Consider the following 21,194-nt stretch of genomic DNA (forward strand, 5'->3'; position numbering starts at 1 on the left):
AATGATATTTCAACATGAATTCCTTACCCTAGTGTCTGATATTTTACCATTTTTATATTCACTGCTATTGAAAATCACAATTCACTTCAATGTTTGTTGAGTGCCTCTTCTATTCCATTCACTTACACTACACGGTGGAGGTATAAAAATGAATAGGACACATTGTCTACTTATGGACCTGTCTGTAATGTTCATAGATCTTTGTCACGTTACCTTGTTGGCTTGTTCTTAGAAATCATCAGCCAACTTGGAAGCAAACTGTTTGACCCCGTGAGTCAACCCACGCTGATAATCTACCAACGTGATACAGCTAGAATTTGATTTTTCTATCAAAAACATGAGCAAACATGTTCAGAACATGAAGTAGTAGAGGCTTGCTCCTGTCTTTACCCTTAGCAGAATGTAAGTTCTGAGAAGATAGAAATTGTTTTCTGCTGTGCTTCCATTGCCTAGAACAGTGGCACACAGTAGGTACTCAGTAGCTGTTTGTTGAATGGCTCCTTATCTTTCAACTTTGAACTCAGATGTGTGTGTATAATGCTTTGGCTACCTGTTCCTCTATGTATCTCCCAGTGTCCTGAATTTAGTTACATGGCCATAGTTACCTGCAGGGTAGGACACAGGTTTATTCTAGGAAGCTTTGTGTCCTGTTAAAAAATAGAGGTCTTATTAATAAGGAAGAAGTGGAGAAAAAAGACTTGAGAATTACTGGCAGTCTCTTCCATAACTCTAACCGGTGATATCTTTCAGATGTACCTTTGAGCTAAGAGGTGTCATGACTTGGCATGGAGTAGGCTACAGCTAGTGACAGCTACAAGGCAGTGCGTAAAGTCAAGAAGGTACCAGAGAAGGATTCACATGTTTCCCTGAGGTGGTAAAAGAGCAGTAAATAATTTTATTTGAACAATGGTATGGTATTAAAGGAATGAGAGGAACTGTGTTTTCGAAGTGCTGAGAGAGTTTTTGATCTGTCATTGGGAATATTGCTGGCTGCTTCGGGGACAGTTTGCAGTTTTTAAACCGTTCAGCTGCTAAGAGTCCTAGTAATCAGAAATGAGGCTTAGACATTAGAAATTTGAGAACATGGTTTTATTTACTTAGTAGAAATTGTTATATACTTTTATCTTAATTTCCATGTAGAGTCTGATAACTCCCCAACGAACATCCAGACTTCTTTCCTGTGTTCAGGCCTTGTCTCTCTGACTGCCCTCTGGATATTTCACAAATACTCTTTGCTCAACCAGAGTTCTCTTCCTCTACATTGAAGGTGCTCCAAAATGTTTGAATTAAATTTAACAGTAAAAATAAAAATTCCTGACGAGGGATGCCTGTATAGCACAGTCAGTTGAGCATCTATCTGCCTTGGACTTAGTTCATGATCCTGGAGTCCCTGGAACAGAGACCGATGTCAGGCTCCCTGCTGGTTGGGGAGTCTGCTTCTCCCTCTCACCCCACTCATGCATTCTCTCTCTCTCACTCTCTCTCTCTCAAATAAATAAAATCTTTTTTTTTTAGTTAAAAAGATTTCAGTGGTTTTACATTAACCTTAGCAATTTATTAAAAAAAAAAAAAAAGTCCTGATGAGTGGAACTGTGAAGTGTTTCATCTTTTTGTCCTAAGTTTGAAAAAAATCATGAAAGTAATGTATGCTTATTGTTAAATGATTTAAATGACCTAAAATAAAATTTAAAAAGTGAAAATTTCTTCCTGTCTCCCCCTTCTCCCAGATCTCATTCTCCAGAGTTATTTTTACTGGCTATTTTGATAGTAGGTATCTTTCCAAACTTTTTGTGTAACATATACACTATTTTCCTTCTGAAAATAAGATCATATTGTGGATTGTTTGCAACTCACCATTTGCTTAATAGTACATCTTGGACATCTTCCCATCTTTTCATGTCATTATTAGAAAGTTATTTTATCTGGAATGGCTAAGACCTTACCTGTTCTATATTAATATTTCCAGAGTTTAGCTTTCTTAACTCTAAGGAAAAAAATGATAAAAAAAAGGCATGTAATATTCACATAATTTGTAATCTAATGCTGTAAAATGATTGCACACACCAAAATCTACAAACAGCTGGTTGGTTGCTGCATGTAATTACAATATAGCACATTGTCACATGTATTATCCCCCTGTGATATCATCAACTGACTTTTATTTATTTACTTTTTTAATAGCCCAGTGGACCAAGTCATCACTGGGCACTGTGTACCATAACAAATACACTTCACTTATTACAATAATATTCTTTTTCAGTGAATGAGCATTTATAAAATCTTAATTCAGCTGTTTGGATGTTTTTGGTATTTAGACTCTTAATGATTCTTTACTGTCTAGATTTCTCATCGTTTTCAAAGACTGTATTTTTGTGGTATGAATTTGCCAGATTTTATTTAAATACTCCCACGACCATTCTATTGTGGAAAAGCTTTAGCATACTTTTATTTAGCCCTATGGTAAACTTAGTGGTAACTTAAGCAGTCTGTAAGTGTTTGATGAACAAATCCATGCTTGACTCTTTCCCCTATGTATTTAAGTCTTTCTGATCCTTTCTTCTTTTTAAGCCTTTGCTTTCTCTTTCCCTTTTACCTAAAGCATTTCACCTTTTCCTTCCTAAAGCATTTACCTTTTCCTTTGGTAAGCCTAGTGCAAGTATCACATGGCTCACCTGTCACTTTTGCATCTTTATGCATTCCCCTTCTACTTAACTTGTAACTCATAATATGCTGTCTTCTCTCATTTCAGTTTCTTAACCTCTCAGCCTTTACCTCTGCCCAGTGCCTATGGGAGATCCTAGGGGATACACATAATCAGCAATTCCCCTGCACAAAATGAAAAAAAAAATTTAGCTGAATACTTATTCATAGATGTCCATTTTATTCTAAGTAGAATTCCTGAATATTTGAGAAGTAATTGTATCCACAAAATAAAGACATGTAAGAAAAATGTGTAATCAGATATTAAGAGTATACAAAAATCAAAAACCTTGCTTTAAAAGATCCTTTGAACAGAGTAAATGAAATAATGGACATAGCTGATAATCAAATGATGATCTAAACATTCCATTAAAGAAAATCTCTTAGAATACAGAGCAAAAAGCCAATGATGGAATCTAAGAGAAAAGCTCAATGTTTCTTAACTTTTTGTGCACATTAGAATCATCTGAGATACTTTTTAAAAACACTGATGCGGGAGAGGGAAGATGGTGGAGGAGTAGCAGACTGAAATGACATCAGATTGCAGGAGTTCAGCTAGATAGGTATTAAACCATTCCGAACACGTACAAACTCAGCAGGAAATAGAAGAGAAGAAGAGCAGCAATTCTAGGAACAGAAAATTGATCACTTTTTGAAAGGTAGCAAGTGTGGAGAAGTGAATCCGAAGCAGTGGGAACATAGACTGCAGGGGGAGGGGCCTGCTCCTGGGAAGCGGGGGAGCAACAGAACACAAAATCGGAACTTTTAGAAGTCTGCTCCGCTGAGGGACATCACTCCAGAGGCTAAGCAGGGGTAGAGCCCTCACAGGGACAGTGTGGTCTCAGGTTCTGCGGGGTCACAGAAGGATCAGGGGTGTCTGAGTGTAGCAGAGCTCCCAGGTATTGGAGCGGAGAAGCCGATTACAGAGACAGAGCCAAGGAGTGAGCTCTCAGCTTGGGGTTACATTAAACTGTGATCCTCGGCACAGTCTTGCAGCTGCTCTTTGAGCAGGGACCCCACAAGTGGCAGATCTGAGGAGACTCACCTTCCTTCTCTGGAGGCAGGAATCTGCTGGGTTTGGAGACTCCAAACAGGGCCATGCGTCAGACACAAATGCTCAGTCACAGGCTGGATGAGCTCAGAGCATGGCTGGAGACCAGGGAGATGAGAGGGATTGACTCCTTTTCTCTTAGGGCGCATTGAGGAGTAGGGCCCCGAGCTCTCGGTTTCTCCAGGCCAGAGATTGGGAGGCTGCGATCTTCATTCCCGTCCTCCAGAGCTCTATGGAAAGCATTAGGGAAGAAAAGCTCCAAGAGCAGATTACCTAGCCTGGCCCCTAGCAAGGGTGGTGCAATTCCACCTCCAGGCAAAGACATTTGAGAATCACTGCAACAGGCCCCTCCCCCAGAAGATTAGCAAGAACATCCAGCCGAGACCAAGCTCACTGATCAAGGACAACAATGGAACTCCAGAGCGAGGGGAAAGCAACCCATAGAATTCCTGGCTTTTCCCCCATGATCCTTTAGTCTTGCAAAATTAATTTTTTTTAAAATTTTATTTTATTTCTTATTCTATTTCTTTTTTGATTTTATTTTATTTGTTTATTTAACAAGAGAGAGTGAGCATAAGCAAGCAGAGTAGCAGACAGAGGGAGAGGGAGAAGCAGGCTCCCTGCTGAGTAAGGAGCCTGACATGGGGCTTGGTCCCAGGACCCTGGATCATGACCTGAGCCGAAGGCAGTTGCTTAACCGACTGAGCCACCCAGGCACCCCTCTTACTCTATTTCTTTAACTTTTCCTCTTTCCTCTTTTAATGTTTTTTAACTAGTTTATCTTAACAATACCTTTCTTAAAAAAAAAAACTTTTTAAACCTTCATTGTTACAGTCATATTTTATCCCTTCATTGTATTTAACCTTATTTTTTGTATACATATAGGGTTTTTTTTTCCTAAAAAATTTTCAGATACAATTTCTTACAGTAGATCAAAATGTACCCTAATCTAGCACATGGCTTTGTTTTCGTCTCCAGCCTGAGCACATTCCCTCCTGTTTTCTTTTTTCGAATGAATTTACCAATTCCTTTTTTAGAATTTTAAAAAAATTTTCATCTTGACAGTCATATTCCATCCCTTCATCATGTTTACCCTTATTTTTGTGTATATATATATGTTTTTCTTTCTTTAAAATTTTGGGAGATTATTTCTTTTTTTCTTTTCTTTTTATAATTTTTAATTTTTTTATTAACATATAATGTATCATTAGCCCCAGGGGTACAGGTCTGTGAATCGCAAGGTTTACACACTTCACAACACTCCCCATAGCACATACTTTCCCAGTGTCCATAACCCCACCACCCTCTCCCTCCCCCGCCCCAACCCTCACTTTGTTTTGTGAGATTAAGAGTCTCTTATGGTTTGTCTCCCTCCCGATCCCATCTTGTTTCATTTATTCTTTTCCTATCCCCCAAACCCCCCACATTGCCTCTCCACTTCCTCATATGAGGGAGATCATATGATAATTATCTTTCTCTGATTGACTTATTTCGCTAAGCATAATACCCTCTAGTTCCATCCACGTTGTCTCAAATGGCAAGATTTCATTCCTTTTCATGGCTGCATGGTATTCCATTGTGTGTGTGTGTGTGTGTGTGTGTGTGTGTGTGTGTGTGTGTGTGTGTGTGTGTGTATACACAAATCTTCTTTATCCGCTCATCTGTTGATGGACATCTAGGTTCTTTCCATAGTTTGGCTATTGTGGATATTGCTGCTATGAACATTTGGGTGCATGTGCCCCTTCAGATCACTACATTTGTATCTTTAGGATAAATACCCAGTAGTGCAATTGCTGGGTCATAGGGTAGCTCTATTTTCAACTTTTTGAGGAACCTCCATGCTGTTTTCCAGAGTGGTTGCACCAGCTTGCATTCCCACCAAGAGTGTAAGAGACCAAAATACACCCAAGATCAAGTGGGTGGCTCTGTTCTATTCACCAGTCTAATTAATACACACACACACACACACACACACACACACATACATACATTTTTTTTTTCCTCCCCCCGGTTTTGGATCTCTTCTGATTTGGTTAGCGTACATTTTTCTGGGGTCTTTGCCACCCTTTTAGTATTTTAATCTCTCGTTCATATATTCTTATCTGGATAAAATGACAAAGCGGAAAAACTCACCACAAAAAAAAGAGCTAGAGGCAGTACTGATGGCTAGGAACCTAATCAATATGGATATTGGTAATATGTCAGAACTAGAGTTTGAAATGACAATTCTCAGGATGATAGCTGGACTTGAAAAAGCATGGAAGATACTAGAGAAACACTTTCTGGAGAAACAAAATGCCTTTCTAGAGAAAGAAAAGAACTAAACTCTAACCAAGCTGAAAGAATGTCCAATGGAAAAAAGACAGTCTCTTCAACAAGTGGTGTTGGGAAAATTGGACAGCCACATGCAGAAGAATGAAACTGGAAGGAGCTCAGTGTGAGACAGGAATCCATCAAAATCCTTGAGGAGAACACAGGCAGCAACCTCTTTGACCTCAGCTGCAGCAGCTTCTTCCTAGAAGTATTGCCAAAGGCAAGGGAAGCAAGGGCAAAAATGAACTATTGGGACTTCATCAAGATCAAAAGTTTCTGCACAGCAAAGGAAACAGTCAACCAAAAGACAGCTCACAGAAGGGGAGAAGATATTTGCAAATGGCATATCAGATAAAGGGCTAGTATCCAAAATCTATAAAGAATTATCAAACTCAACACCCAAAGAACAAATAATCCAATTAAGAAATGGGCAGAAGACATGAACAGACATTTCTGCAAAAAAGACATCCAGTTGGCCAACAGACACATGAAAAAGTGCTCCACATTACTTGGCATCAGGGAAATACAAATCAAAACCACAATGAGATACCTCCTCACACCAGTCAGAATGGCTAGAATTAACAAGTCAGGAAATGACAGATGTTGGCAAGGATGTGGAGAAAGGAGAACCCTCCTACACTGTTGGTGGGAATGCAAGCTGGTGCAACCACTCTGGAAAACAATATGGAAGGTTCCTCAAAAAGTTGAAAATAGAGCTACCCTACGATCCAGCAATCGCACTACTGGGTATTTACCCTGAAGATACAAATGTAGTGATCTGAAGGGGCACGTGCACCCGAATGTTTATAGCAACAATGTCCACAATAGTCAAACTATGGAAGGAACCTAGATGTCCATGAACAGATGAATGGATAAAGAAGATGTGGTGTACGTACACACACGCACACACAAACACACACACACACGCAATGGAATACTATGCAACCATGAAAAGGAATGAAATCTTGCCATTTGCAATGATTTGGATGGAACTAGAGGGTATTATGCTTAGCGAAATAAGTCAATCAGAGAAAGGCAATTATATGATCTCCCTGATATGAGGAATTTGAGAGGCAATGTGGGGGGTTTGGGGGATAGGAAAAGAATAAATGAAATAAGATGGGATCGGGAGGGAGACAAACCATAAGAGACTCTTAATCTCACAAAACAAACTGAGGGTGCTGTGGGGAGGGGAGATGTGGAGAGGGTGGTTGGGTTATGGACATTGGGGAGGGTATGTGCTATGGTGAGTGCTATGAAGTGTGTAAGCCTGACGATTCACAGACCTGTACCCCTGGGGCAAATAATACATTATATGTTAATAAAAATAATAATAAAATAAAAATGCTAATGCCTTTAGGGCACCTGGGTGCCTCAGTCAGTTGAGCATCATCCAGCTCTTGTTTTCTGCTCAGGTCATGAGATAGAGCCCTGAGTTAGGCTCCATGCTCAGCGTGGTGTCTGCTTGATATTCTCTCCCTCTCTTTTTGCCCCTCCCACTCATATGTGTGCTCTGTCTCTCAAACAAATGAATAAATCTCAAACAAAAAAACCCACGGAGGCCCCGGCCCCACCACAGACCAATTAAATGCAGATTCTCTGCAAGTGGGGTGTTGGCATCAGTGGCTTTTTAAAGCTTCCCAGGTGATTCTCATATTTATCCCATGTTTAGAAATATGCTTAAGAGATTTGAAGGATAAAACCGAGACGTGTACAGTCTGTCTAGTAAGACTTTGAAGTAGAGGACAAACAATGAAGGAAATGAAATAATAGTAGGAACTTCCCTGAGATCCCCAAAGACTCATCTTAAGCAATTAAAGACCAGGATATCAAGGCTTCTGTGGGAATTAAGGAAAGAAGACAAATACCACAATATATCCTGTGATAAGTCTGAACCCCAGGAATAAAGAAAATCCCTATACCCTTTATAAAGAATGGGAGCCACCTTGTACACTAGGGAGAGAAGGAAACCTGCCTGACCTAATTGACCCAAACATGGCTTCTGCTCTTTTCCCTAGATATGGTTCTCTGCTTAATTTCTCTTGTCCACTCCTGCTTTTGGTAATGCTGACCCAAGACTCCCTTGGGAAGAGCTGTTCTTACAGTTGCTGTTTAAAAGCCAGTTTGTGCTTCTTTGTCCTCTCCTTCAGTCTGATCCCTTCTGCCTTCTAATTCAGTGACACATGTTTTCTTGTTTTCCAGCTCAGTCAGAGCTTTATCGATTTTTCTATAATTCCAGGGGCCTCTTGGAGAAAGTTGATAATTTAATACTGTCTTTCAACCTTTGGAATTTGGATGGTCTAACATTTTCTAGATTTTTTTTTGTTTTAATACTAATATAATACTTGAGAACAGCAATTCATCGAAGTAGTCAGTGACAGAGTAATTATAAATTTGGGGGAACCTGGGTGGCTCAGTCATGAAGCATCTGCTTTTGGCTCGGGTCATGATCCCAGGGTCCTGAGATCGAGCCCCACATCAGGCTCGCTGCTCAGTGGGAAGACTGCTTCTCCCTCTCCCACTCCCCCTGCTTGTGTTCTCTCTCTCGCTGTCTCTTTCTCTCTGTTAAATAAAAAATAAAAATCTTTTAAAAAATTATAAATTTGGTCTGTTAACTTTGCTTTCTTCAGTAACTACTTGAACTGAGAAAATCAAGTGTAGCAAAGCATTGGATGTATCTAAGAGATGGAATAAAGGAGGAAGTAGTTTGTAACTATAAAGTGGTAATTCTCTTGAGGATTCTCTTTCCTCTCCTGTCTTCTTAACTGGACATCTGAGCCTTAGGTCCCTGAAGAGTTGATGCAGTGGTCCCTGCTGGAGTCCAGGCTCAGCACTTTTGATGTACACGGAGGATGTACACTGGGAATGAGCAAGGCATCTTCAGTTAAGGGGAAAATATGAGGATTAAAGAGAGAAGTTAAGTCTGGCTGACTGTTCTGTTAATTTCTGTCTTGCTCTGGCCTCAGACTTATTTCTTTTTTAAAAGAGCAGGGGGAAGGGCAGAGGGAAAGGGAAAAGCAGGCTCCCTACCGAGCAGGGAGCCCCACATTGGGCCTCCATCCCAGGACTCTGAAGTCATCCAGGACTCCAAGATCATGACCAGAGTTGAAGGCAGACACTTAACCAACTGAGCCACCCAGGCCCCTCTTTTTTCTTTTTTCAATTGTGCTTAAATATACATAACATAAAATTTATAGTTTTTACCAGTATTAAATGTACAGTGCAGTGACAGTAAGTACATTCACACTGTTGTACTATTATTACCACTTTTGTTCTCCAGAATGTTTTCACCTTCCCAAACAGAAACTCTGCACCCATTAAACAACAGTCCATGCCCCCTTCCTCCAGCCCCTAATAACCTCTATTTTACTTTCCTGTGTCTATGAATTTGCCTATTCTAAGTACCTCATTAGAAGTAGAGTCCTAGAATATTTGCCATTTTGTGTCTGGTTTATTTCACTTAGCATAATGTTTTTAAGGTTTATCCATGTTGTAGCATGTGTCAGCATTTTATTTTTATAGCTGAATGGTTTAATCATAACATATAAGCACAGGCACCATATTTTGTTTATGGACACTTGGATTGTTTCCACCTTTAGGCTATTGTGAATAGTGCTGCTATGGAGATTGTTGTGCAGGTCTCTGCTTTCAGTCATTTTGAGTGTATATCCAGGAGTGGAATAGCTGAATCATAATGGTAATTCTGTATGGAACATTCTGATGAACCACAAAGGATGTGCCATTTTATATTCCCACGAGCAATGCATGAGGGTTCCAGTTTCTCTACAGTCTCCCCAGACATTTGCTATTTTCCATTTTTTGAAAATAGCTATTCTAATGGGTGTGAAGGTATCTAAGAAGAAGCATAACATGTGATCCCAAAATATGCCACTTGGGCATGTGGACTATTTTGAGCCGAAGGCAATCGAGGTCTAACAAATTGAGGAAGAGGTAGGTTGATTGATCGATTCAGTCATACGTACATACATACATACATACCTACCTCTTCCTGCACTGCCTAAAAGAATTTACATGGAGGGCCTGTACCAGGATGAGAGATAATACCAGAGACAACTTTTTATATAAAAAAAGACTTATCGGGGCGCCTGGGTGGCTCAGTGGGTTAGGCCTCTGCCTTCGGCTTGGGTCATGATCTCAGGGTCCTGGGATCGAGCCCCACATCGGGCTCTCTGCTCAGCGGGGAGCCTGTTTCTCCCTCTCTCTCTGCCTGCCTCTCTGCCTACTTGTGATCTCTGCCTGTCAAATGATTAAATAAATAAATTAAAAAAAAAAAGACTTATCTGCATGGCAGGGCAAACATTTGTTTACCAAATATTTGTTCCTCCCATCATCCTGTGAATTGTCTTCATCCCCTTTGAAGCCCTACACCCCTACTCCCTTCTCCTTAGCTCAGGATGGCTCATAACACGCAGTTGCTTGTGTGTCTGGGAACTTCATATCTTTGGGGCTCCCATAGGTTCAAAATTTGGGGGTTTTTTTCTTGTTAATCTATCTTATGTCAACTTAATTATGAGACCAGCGAAAGAACCTAGAAGGGAAGAAGGGGAAAATTTTCCCCCTTACGTATTTCATTGTGATTTTGATTTGCATTTCCCTAAAAACTAATGATGTTGAGCATCTTTTCATGTGTTTATTGGCCATTTGTACATCTTTTCACAGGTTCCTTTTTTGAAGGAGAAAAAAATGTATGGGCATGTGTGGGAATATCATTCATCATCTTCCCATTCCCCATACTAGTGTGGAGGAAGGAAGTTAACTTGGAGAAAATAGATGGCTAAACATAGTGTGCAGCTTCATATAGATGTGTAGTCTGTCCTCATATGTGATCTTGTTTCCTCTGCTTGCATATTTATCCTTCTTGTATGTGTATCTTGACTACAAAGAGATAATTCCTCTTGACACTCCCATGTGTTAATGGGCTTGAATGTTTTGACAGAGTCATGGGGTTGAAAGTCAATGAGGGCTTTCTGGTTCATTCTTACATGGGTATTTTCAAAATTAAGATAAATTATTGCATTTAGTTACAAGTACTAGGGTATACCTTTCTCCTTGTGTGTTTTCTTTTGTGTTTTAGTTTTAAGAGGCTGAAAGCTGTTATGGCCCAGGCATCTGTGGTACTTAGAAAGAATGCTACTGGTTTTTTTTTTTCTTTGCCATTAACAAAGATTCCAGTTCTGATACTCTTTTTTTTGTCTTCTCTCTGAAAACTCTTCTGTTAGTAGGATAATCTGATTCAAGTTATCTATATTTTAACAGAGAACAACACAGTGAGTAATACACATGGAGAACTAGTGGATAATGCTTTAAAATGATTTCTCAAAAAAAAATGATTTCTCATTTGGGGGATCTGACAATTTAGTTACGTTAACTGAATTTTTCAATACAGTGTTGGTGAAATTTTAAGCGCATTCTCATTTTTCTGTTATGTCTCAGATGTTTGCTGACTTGCACTTTGGAGAGTGCCTGCTTATCTGGCATGTCCATAACAGAACTGTGTGTTCCCTCTCTGATGTACTGGGTAGGAGTTTCCCCCCTTTGGACAGTTCAGAACAGTGAGCTTTATCATAGATTAATATCCATAGCTACATAGTGATTTTAAATCCAGAATAAACCTAGAGTAGGGGAAAGAAGAAAAGGCTCCCTTATGAAAAAAGGGAAAATTTTCTCAGTGTGTCTTGCAGATTTTCAGGAATTGTCTCATCTTATTGCCTTTTTTCATATAAGACTAGGTCAAGGAAGAAGGTTTTTTAAAAATTTGTTTTGTTTGTTTATAAAAATCTGTACCCCAAAGGACAAACTGAAATTGATGGGAGAAACTTAAAGAGTCCAGTTTATTTCTTTATTGTTTCAAATTTATCTGCCTTTGAAAGTTGAAAGGTGTTTCATTGTTTTTTATCTTTGTGTTTTCATTACTCGTGCTACCCCTTTTCATATACTCCATACTACTCGGAACTATTGTCTGAGATTACAATTACTTGCATCCCTTTAAGTGTTAGAACCAAATGTGAAGACCAAATTCCTTTATCAAATGAGACTTATAAAGTTAGCAAATCAACTTACAAGTTCTCTATTGAATTTTAGCAAGCTGTTGTTTCCAAGGGGTAAGATTAGAACCAAAAGAAATGGCTTTTTTAAGATTTATTTATTTGATAGAGTGATGTGAGCAAGTAGGAGTGGCCGGGGCCGGGGTGGGGGGGAGGTGGTGCGGGTAGCGGGATGGGCAGAGATTCTCAAGCAAACTCCTGGCTGAGCACAGCCTAATGACCCTGAGATTATGACCTAAGCTAAGATCAAGAGTCAGACACTTAACTGACTGAGCTGTATTTTGATTGACAATATTTTCATTTAAAAATGTAGTGGATCCCCAGTTGATAAGAATTAAAGAGAAAGACAATGCGTTCGGATGTGTGGTAGTCATGCTTTTTCAGAACTTTTCGTTTTTTTGTGGTATTTGTGCTTGCGTGCACATGCACACGCGCACACACACACTCTCTCACTCTCTCTTAAATGATTTGAAAGTAAGTAGCAAACATCATAACATCTCACACCTAAATAGTTCAGGATGTGTCCCCTAAGAATGAGGATATTATTCTACATAGGACCACAATACTCTAGAAAGTTAACATTATAAAGTAATAATAATCTAATGTACAGTCTTATTTTTTTAAGTCTTTCTAATTCTCCCTAAAATGTGCTTTTATAACACTTTCGTCCCCCTAATCCAGTATCTAGCCACAGATGACACATCATATTTGGTTGTTGTATCTCTTTAGTCTTGTGTGTGTGTGTATGTTAGTCACCATAAAACACATCATTAGTTTTTGATGCAGTGTTCCAAGATTCATTGTTTATGCACCACACCCAGTGCTCTATACAATATGGGCCCTCTGCAATACCCACCACCAGGCTCACCCATTCCCCCACCTCCCTCCCCTCTAAAACCCTCAGATTGTTTCTCAGAGTCCATAGTCTCTCATGGTTCGTCTCCTCCTCCAGTTTGCCCCAATTCACTTTTCCTTTCCTTCTCCTAATGGTTGTTGTCTCTTTAGTCTCCTTTAAACTGGGACAGGCCCCCTATCTTTTTTTGAGTGAGGGATACGTTCATAACATTAACATTTTGAGGCATCTAGTCCAGTGGTCTTATATGATATTCCACAACTGATTTTGTATTTTTCTTCTTTTTTTTTTTTTAAGATTTTATTTATTTATTTGACAGAGAGAGACACAGAGGAGAGGGAACACAAGCAGGGGGAGCGGGAGAGGGAGAAGCAGGCTTCCCACTGAGCAGGGAGCCTGATGTGGAACTCTGTCCCAGGACCCTGGGATCATGACTTGAGCCCAAGGCAGCCGCTTAACGACTGAGCCATTCAGGCACCCTTGTCTTTTCTTCTTGATTAGTTTCAGATTAAATACTTTTGGTAGGAATACTACATGTGTAGTTCCCATTCCATCACATCACACTACAATGTAGTTCCCATTCCATCCAGGAGGCACAGTGATTGCCGTGTTTTATTTTTTGGTAATGCACCGTTTGGTCATGATGCAGACTGCTTGTGCTAAGGAGTATCTCTCAGATCATTGGAAAGCACTTTTTCTTTATTTAGTAATCTGAAGGTTCATGCTTTGAGACTGTATGGCTGTCCTATTCCCTGTAACCTTCCACCTGTTTATTTTAATTTTCTCATTGATTAATTTTTTTAAAGGTTTTATTTTTTTTTAATATTTTACTTATTTATTTGCAGAGAGAGATCACAAGTAGGCAGAGAGGCAGGCAGAGTGAGAGGGAGGAAGCAGGCTCCCCACCGAGCAGAGAGCCCGATGTGGGGCTTGACCCCAGGACCCTGAGACCATAACCCGAGCTGAAGGCAGAGGCCTAACCCACTGAGCCACCCAGGTGCCCCTAAAGATTTTATTTATTTGACAGAGAGAGAGATCACAAGTAGGCAGAGAGGCAGGCAGAGACAGAGAGAGGGGGAAGCAGGCTCCCTCCTGAGCAGAGAGCCCGATGTGGGGCTCGATCCCAGGACCCTGGGATCATGACCTGAGCCGAAGGCAGAGGCTTTAACCCACTGAGCCACCCAGGTGCCCCTCTCATTGATTTAATTCAAGATTTGCCAGGGGTCTATTGATGGATGTCAGTTTATCCATGAAGGCCCGGGCATTTTTTTTAGGTCAATGTATTTTTCCAGGAGTAAGATTCATGACTCCCCAAATATTTAAAAGATCTTTTCCTCTCTGTTTTGGAGGCGCCTTCTACAAGTCCCCATGCATTAGAGAAGTCTGTCATAAGCAGCTGGTTACTAGAAGCTGGGAACCCACCCTGTTCATGTAATTTTCCTAATTATCTAGCCTAGCATCACGTACAGCTGGGTACGTAATTTCTGTTGTTGTTTGTTTGAGAATGCTTTGTTCTAGCCTCTCCCTTATCCCGAGCCAAGCATTTGGATCTTTTGTGTTTGGTATAAACTGTACTAGAAAATAAAGCAAAGGGGCTTAGCCCCTGGTCTTTGGTGTTCTCTTTGAAGATTTTTGGACACAGCAGAATTTGATTTGTCTTTGTTGACACTGAAGTAAATTGAGGTCAGTTGGAAATGAGTGAAAACACTGCAGTGTATTATTATATATTGACTTTAGGGAGCTTTATCCATTATTATTAGCCTAATAGGGAATAGCTGTAGCGTGATTAATCCTTGACATTCCCTGCTCAAGCAGGAGAGCGATGTGGAATCAATCATGGCAACAGCCAGTGAGGTGTGTTTTGTTGCATCTGTTCATTGGCCCATTGGTTTGGTTTGCCTTGCATGAAAAGTGTCTGTCATTTGGGTGACTGATAGTAAGAGCTAACATTGGAATGTATACTTCTAAAAATACACGTTATACCATTTAATCCAGAAGATCACTCTGTGGAAAGTAGATGTTATTATTCCAATCACACAGGTGGGGAGAAAGGCTTAGAGAAGTTAAAGATAGCCAATACCAAACAGCTTGTAAGGGGCTCCAAATTCCTTGCTTGTTTTGTTTTAGCAGTCTGAAAGGTGGAGGCAGTCTAGGAGATCTACCTATGAACTAAGCATGGCTCTTACTCTCAAGGACCTTTTCTTTTTATTTTTTTAAAGATTTTATTTATTTATTTTGGAGGGGAGGAGATTGGGAAAGGGAGAGTGAGAGAGCACAAGCAGCAGGGGCAGAAAGGGAGAGGGAGAAGCAGGCTCCCTGCTGATCAGAGAGCCCAACGCAGGGCTCGATCCCAGGACCTGAGCCAAAAGCAGACGCTTAACTGTCTGAGCCACCCAGGCGCCCCTCAAGAATCTTTCAAATCTAGCACATGTGTCTTCTTAGAAACATGGTAGCACATCAAGGGAAGAGTTCAGGAATCACAGAAAAGCGCAGACAACTTCCATGCATAGAGTCAAGATTGGCATGATGGAGGAAGAATTTGAGAGGGAGGAGTATTTGGAGGGGAAGAAAAAGAGTGACCAAAAGCATGGAGATGGGAAAGCAGAGGGTTTGTTATGGCTGAGGAATTGCTCTGGTTTGACTAGAGCATGAACTGCATGAAAGAAAGTAAAAGAAAGCAGTGGAAGCTAGACCTGTGAAAGCTAGGTTAGGATCAGATTGTGAAGGGCCTCGAATGCCATGCCAGAGAAGAACCTCATTCTAGATAGATATTTTGAGCAGGAGATGAAAAATGTATCCCTAAAGGGGACCCAATAATAAGCATGACAAATGCTTACATTTTTATGTAAGTTATGATTCTGTACTAATCTCTTCACATACATTATCTCATTAACGCCTCACAGGAACTCCAGGAACAATGTGCTCTCTCCCTTTTATGGATGTGAAATTGAGGCTCAGCCAGATTAAGTTTGACGGTGTCAGATAGATACTGCTGGAGCTGAGATGTGGACTGGGGTCCCTCAGCTTCTAACACATGTTCTGTTCACCACTATGACATTTTGCCATTTAAAAAAACAAAAAGGTTTATTTATTTATTTTAGAGAGAGGGCACGCAATAGGGCGAGTGTGCATGGGTGGCGGGAGGAGCAGAGGGAGAGGATTGTCAAGGAGATTTCCATCTGAGTGCAGAGCCCAGCTTGGGGCTCCATCCCAGGACCCATGAGATCACAACCTGAGCTGAAATCAAGAGTCGGGAGTTAAATGACTGAGCCATCCAGGCACCCCTGTATATTGTTATTTTTAAAATCAGATCATCTGGGGCACCTGGGTGGCTCAGTGGGTTAAAGCCTCTGCCTTCGCGTCAGGTTATGATTCCAGGGTCCTGGGATCGAGCCCCACATCGGGCTCTCTGCTCCGTGGAGAGCCTGCTTTCTCCTCTCTCTCTGCCTGCCTCTCTGCCTACTTGTGATCTCTGTCTGTCAAATAAATAAATAAAATCTTAAAAAAAAAAATCAGATCATCTAATGAGTTCTTAATTCTCTGTCAAGAATATCACTATAGGAAAAAAGACATTTTCAAAGTTCTGAAAGTACTGCCTGTGGGTGTGTAATCACGTTAAGGAATATAATCACTACCAAACCTGACTTGTACTGCTCTCTAATTTGACACCAGCGCTGGATGGGAAATTGAAGAGTTGAATGATATTTTATGTACATGCCTCTTGACATCGGTACATGCTCATGGCAGATGTTTTTGTTTTCATGTTCAATGTTTAACCTTATTGGCCCTATGTAAATCTTAGATCGGGGAAGGCCTGTTCCTAGGGACATTTTCAGATGCTTAAAGCAATGATATTTTACCTAGCTAAAATATGTTTCTTCTCAGCAGGTTTTCTTACTTATAAAAGACCATGACTACTGATGAGGGTGCCAAGAACAATGGAGAAAACCCAGCAGCAGCTGTGGCTGAACGTGGAGAGGATATCACCTCTAAAAAAGATAGAGGAGTATTAAAGGTGAGGTTACAAGGATGAATGACATGCAGGGAAATTTGCTTTCTGGAAGGATTACGTATAAAGACCTTTGTTTCTTTTGGCTGGAGGTAGAGGTGACTAATGTTAATTAGGGCTTACTAAGTGTTAAACACTGCAGTCAAGTTCATCTGCATGACCTGAGGTTTATTTTTAATCCCAGATTATAGATGGTGAAACTGAGGCCTCGCTGGGTAAATAAAGGCAGGTCTGGGATCCAGATCCAAGTTCTGTGTGACTCTAAAAGGCTGTGTCTCCCAGTTCTCAAGAGTGTACACAAGGGTTATTATTTTAACATAATATTTAAGTGTATTAAAGCTAGCTGGTGACAATTCAATTTGAGACTTATTAGAGGAAAATGAAAAGCTGACTTGCAGAGTTCAAAAGGATTTGTTTTTACATACAGATTATTGTTTGTGCAGTGAAGATATTTTTTGAGGTTTCATCAGAGAATATATCTTTTGAATTAGCTTTCCTCGTTAAAACACACTGTATATTTTTCACTCTGTAATTAACCATTTCTACATGTGTGTTTTTGTGTCTCACAATAGTCTTGTGAGACAATGAGCACATCTTGACCCTTCCTTTTATGGAAGGTGTATATTGGTATTCCATGTAAGTAAATAAAGCGGAGCTGAGAGAGATTAAATGATTTTAGTCATATTAAGTCATTATTTCTCCTACACTTTTGTTACTCATGCAAGTTTTGTATAATTTTTTTCTTGCTGAATTCTAATATTACCACTAAGCTAAGTTTTAATATCTCCTTGTGTCAGCAGCAGCAAATGAGAATTTCTTAGTTTGTCTAATCTTGCTTATATGAAAGCTTTTTTTCTGTGCCTGGATCTTCTGAATATACATGTTTTACTGTTAGCTTACTATATGCCAAGGTAAATTTCAGAGTCTTTCAACTCTATGTGACGGACTTTATGCCCTAGATTTATATCCTGCTGTCTTTCAGAGGGCCTCTCAACCCATAACTATATGAATCACTTCTCCCAAACTCCAGGATACTTCTGGAGACAGTAGGTATTTTGCAGGCTGTCCTCAGCATCTCTCTGCTCTATGAGAGTCCTTCTCTTTCATCTTTCAGTGTACCCATACAAAGAACATAGTCCCCAATCTGCCTTCAGCCCTGCTTTGTTCCAGGGAGTAAATCTGCTAAGATTTTTAGGCTTGTAAGAAACATTTTGAGATTGTAAGCCCTTTAAATCATATCATTTATTCCTGTCTAGAGCCTTGGGTTTCACTGTGGGGCTTTTGGTTAAGATTAAATAGGTCTACTAACTGTGTGACCTAGGACAATTTAGTTAACCTCTCTGTGTTGAAATTTCCTCATTTGTAATATTGGAACACTACTATCTACTTCATACAGTTATTGGGATTATATAAAGCATTTGGCACAGTGACTCATCTGTAGTAATCTCCATATAGATATGGAGATTATATTATATATAATACATATAAATATATATTATATATACAAATATACATGCTATACATACATACACAAATACATACATATATACATTTTCAGTATGTGTATGTTTTATTTTGGTTTTTTTTTTTTAAAAGACCAAGGCACATCTGGGAAATCAGTGACTAGCTCAGGAGGATAAAATTACATTGTGGAGCTTATATTTTTAAAATGAATCTAGACTAGATTGTATCCTTAAAGTATCTCCTTAAGGTACCTCTTCACATCTTCCCATTTCTCCCAATCCAGAGCCCCTAGCAACTGACATTCTACTCTCTGGTTTTGTGACATCAGCTTTTTTAGATTCCCTATATTAGTGAGATCCTACAGGATTTGTTTTTCTCTATTACTTAGCATGATGCTCTCAAGGTCCATCCCTGTTGTCACAGATGGCAAGATTTTATTCTTTTTTATCACTGAATTAACATTTCACTGTGTATATGTGTACCACATTTTCTTTATCCATTCATGTATCTGTGGACACATAGGTTGTTTACGTAGCTTAGGCGTTGTGAATAATGCTGCACTGAACATGGGGGTACATATATCTTTTTGATCTAGTGTTTTCCTTTTCCTCAAAGAAATACCCAGAAGTGGAATTGCTGGATTATATGGTAGTTCTGTTTTTATTTTTTTGAGGAATCTGAACACTGTTTTCCACAGTGGCTACACTGGTTTACATTCCCACTAACAGTACATGAGTGTTCCCTTTTCTCCACAACCTTGCCAACACTTATTATTTCTTGTCTTTTTGATCATAGCCATTTGAACAGGTGAGGTGGTATCTTGTAGGTTTGATTTGCATTTCTGTGCTTGTTTTATTTCTTTTTCAGTTCTTTCCTTGTTAGGAGTGTATAGAAACACAACTGATTTCTGTGTGTTGATTTTGTATCCTCCCACTTGACTGAACTCATTGATTCATTCTAACAGGTGTTTGGTAGAGTTGCGGTAATGATTCTTTTCCTTTAAAGAATGGACTTTTGAACTAAGAAAGTTGTAGAATATAAATTTACAGTGTTTATGTGGTACTATGAGAGTGGGGCTGGGAGGACACATCTTAAGGAATTTCGGAGTGGATAATTGAATTCTTTATATAAAAATTCAGACTCTTCCCCTAAAATGACGTTTCTTGGACATTAGCTACCAACCTCTGTTACCTAAAAAAATGATTAATTTAGCATAGGTGATTGATGGAATAAATTATACCACCACATGCCTGGATTTTCTTTTCTTTTCCCAAAACTGACCAACTGCATTAGTGGTCTGCTCTGCCAAGAACAAAATAAATACACTGAATTTTATGACAGCTAACTGTTTTCCAGCCTGGAGCTTTTTTGGCATTTGTTTTACTAGAAAACAGGTTGTTCAGTATCATATCAAACTATGCAGTGATACTGTTTTTTTACACATTAAATAGTCCTCACAAAAGAGGAAGTATAACCTGTTCTATTAGGAAATCGAGCTTTTTGAAATTAAACCAAATTAGTGGAATCTAGTCAAACGTAATGTTTTTAGCAAAGGAGGGAAGTAAATAAAATCTCACCTTTGTAATTTTGCTTTAGACTTCTTTTTGAATGGTTTTGAAAGTCCACTAATCTTTTTGATCTAATTTAATTTGTGTATGAACTAGCTCTGTGTTTTGAGAGATTTTAGCATGAAGCAGGATCTATTGGTTATATTATTATGTTATTTTGAGGGAATAATTAAATATAGCAATAAAGATTGAGAGTAGTACAGGACAGTGGGTTATTGAGAGAACTGGGAGGGAAGCCTTTAGAAAGGGCATTATTGTCTGTAAACCTGCCTGGGTAATGTGGAATGGATTGTGTGACATTTTTATTCTCCGATTATAATGAAATCAGCTCCTTTTTCTTGATGTTTGTCTTTTCTAGATTGTCAAAAGAGTGGGGATTAGTGAGGAAACACCAATGATTGGAGACAAAGTTTATGTCCATTACAAAGGAAAGTTGTCAAATGGAAAGAAGTTTGATTCCAGTCATGATAGAAATGAACCATTTGTCTTTAGTCTTGGCAAAGGTAAGAGGGTATTTTTGAGTTGTGTTTTGCTTGGATTTATTGCCATTTATAACATAGAGGAGCTAGTCAATTCTGTCTAGGAGCTAGTGGATTTTTAGGGGGTCCATGATGTCAAAATTGTTTTCTTAATACTACTAAGATGTTGGGGCACCTGGGTGGCTCAGTGGGTTAAAGCCTCTGCCTTCGGCTCAGGTCATGATCCCAGGGTCCTGGGATCGAGCCCCGCATCGGGCTCTCTGCTCTGCGGGGAGCCTGCTTCCACCTCTCTCTCTCTGCCTGCTTTTCTGCCTACTTGTGATCTCTGTCTGTCAAATAAATAAATAAAATCTTTAAAAAAATACTACTAAGATATTGTTTATCTTTTTGCTGTATTGACACTTGCACGGAAGACACACAAGCTGCAGTGGTAGAGGCAGCCAGGGCCCCGGCACAGGTCTAGGCGCAACACCGAGCTCTGCCAGTAATCATTTATGCCTCGCTGCCCTCATTCACTGTGTAAATAAGAAAAAAAAGGGAAGCCAGTTTCACTTAATGTGCTTGATGAAGTGTAAAAAATACTAATGTTATTAAATCCTAATCCTTGAGTTTCACATTGTTTCGCTGCTTTGTAACAGGTAGGAAGCACATATTGAGCACTCCTGCAGACCCAAGTGTAGTGGTTATCTCAT

The 21,194-nt window shown here is 39.6% G+C and overlaps 1 protein-coding gene across 3 annotated transcripts in view; it reads left to right on the plus strand.

Annotated features, from left to right (window-relative positions):
• The window catches only part of FKBP5 (FKBP prolyl isomerase 5), a 115,634-nt gene that overhangs the window by 43,481 nt on the left and 50,959 nt on the right, over window positions 1–21,194 (plus strand). For 2 of the 3 annotated variants that reach the window (XR_013966973.1, XM_080805799.1), the window contains exons 3-4: window positions 16,871–16,997; window positions 20,382–20,526. Coding sequence is in view for 2 of the 3 variants with exons in the window: in XM_080805799.1 (XP_080661925.1) it covers window positions 16,893–16,997; window positions 20,382–20,526 (250 nt within the window). In the remaining variant the exon portion in view is untranslated. Of the gene's footprint in view, window positions 1–16,867; window positions 16,998–20,381; window positions 20,527–21,194 lie in introns of all 3 variants that reach the window. The other variant, XM_080805800.1, reaches the window with a different exon arrangement.

This window comes from Martes martes, assembly GCF_963455335.1.
Source record: "Martes martes genome assembly, chromosome: 6".
Taxonomy (NCBI): Eukaryota; Metazoa; Chordata; class Mammalia; order Carnivora; family Mustelidae; genus Martes; species Martes martes.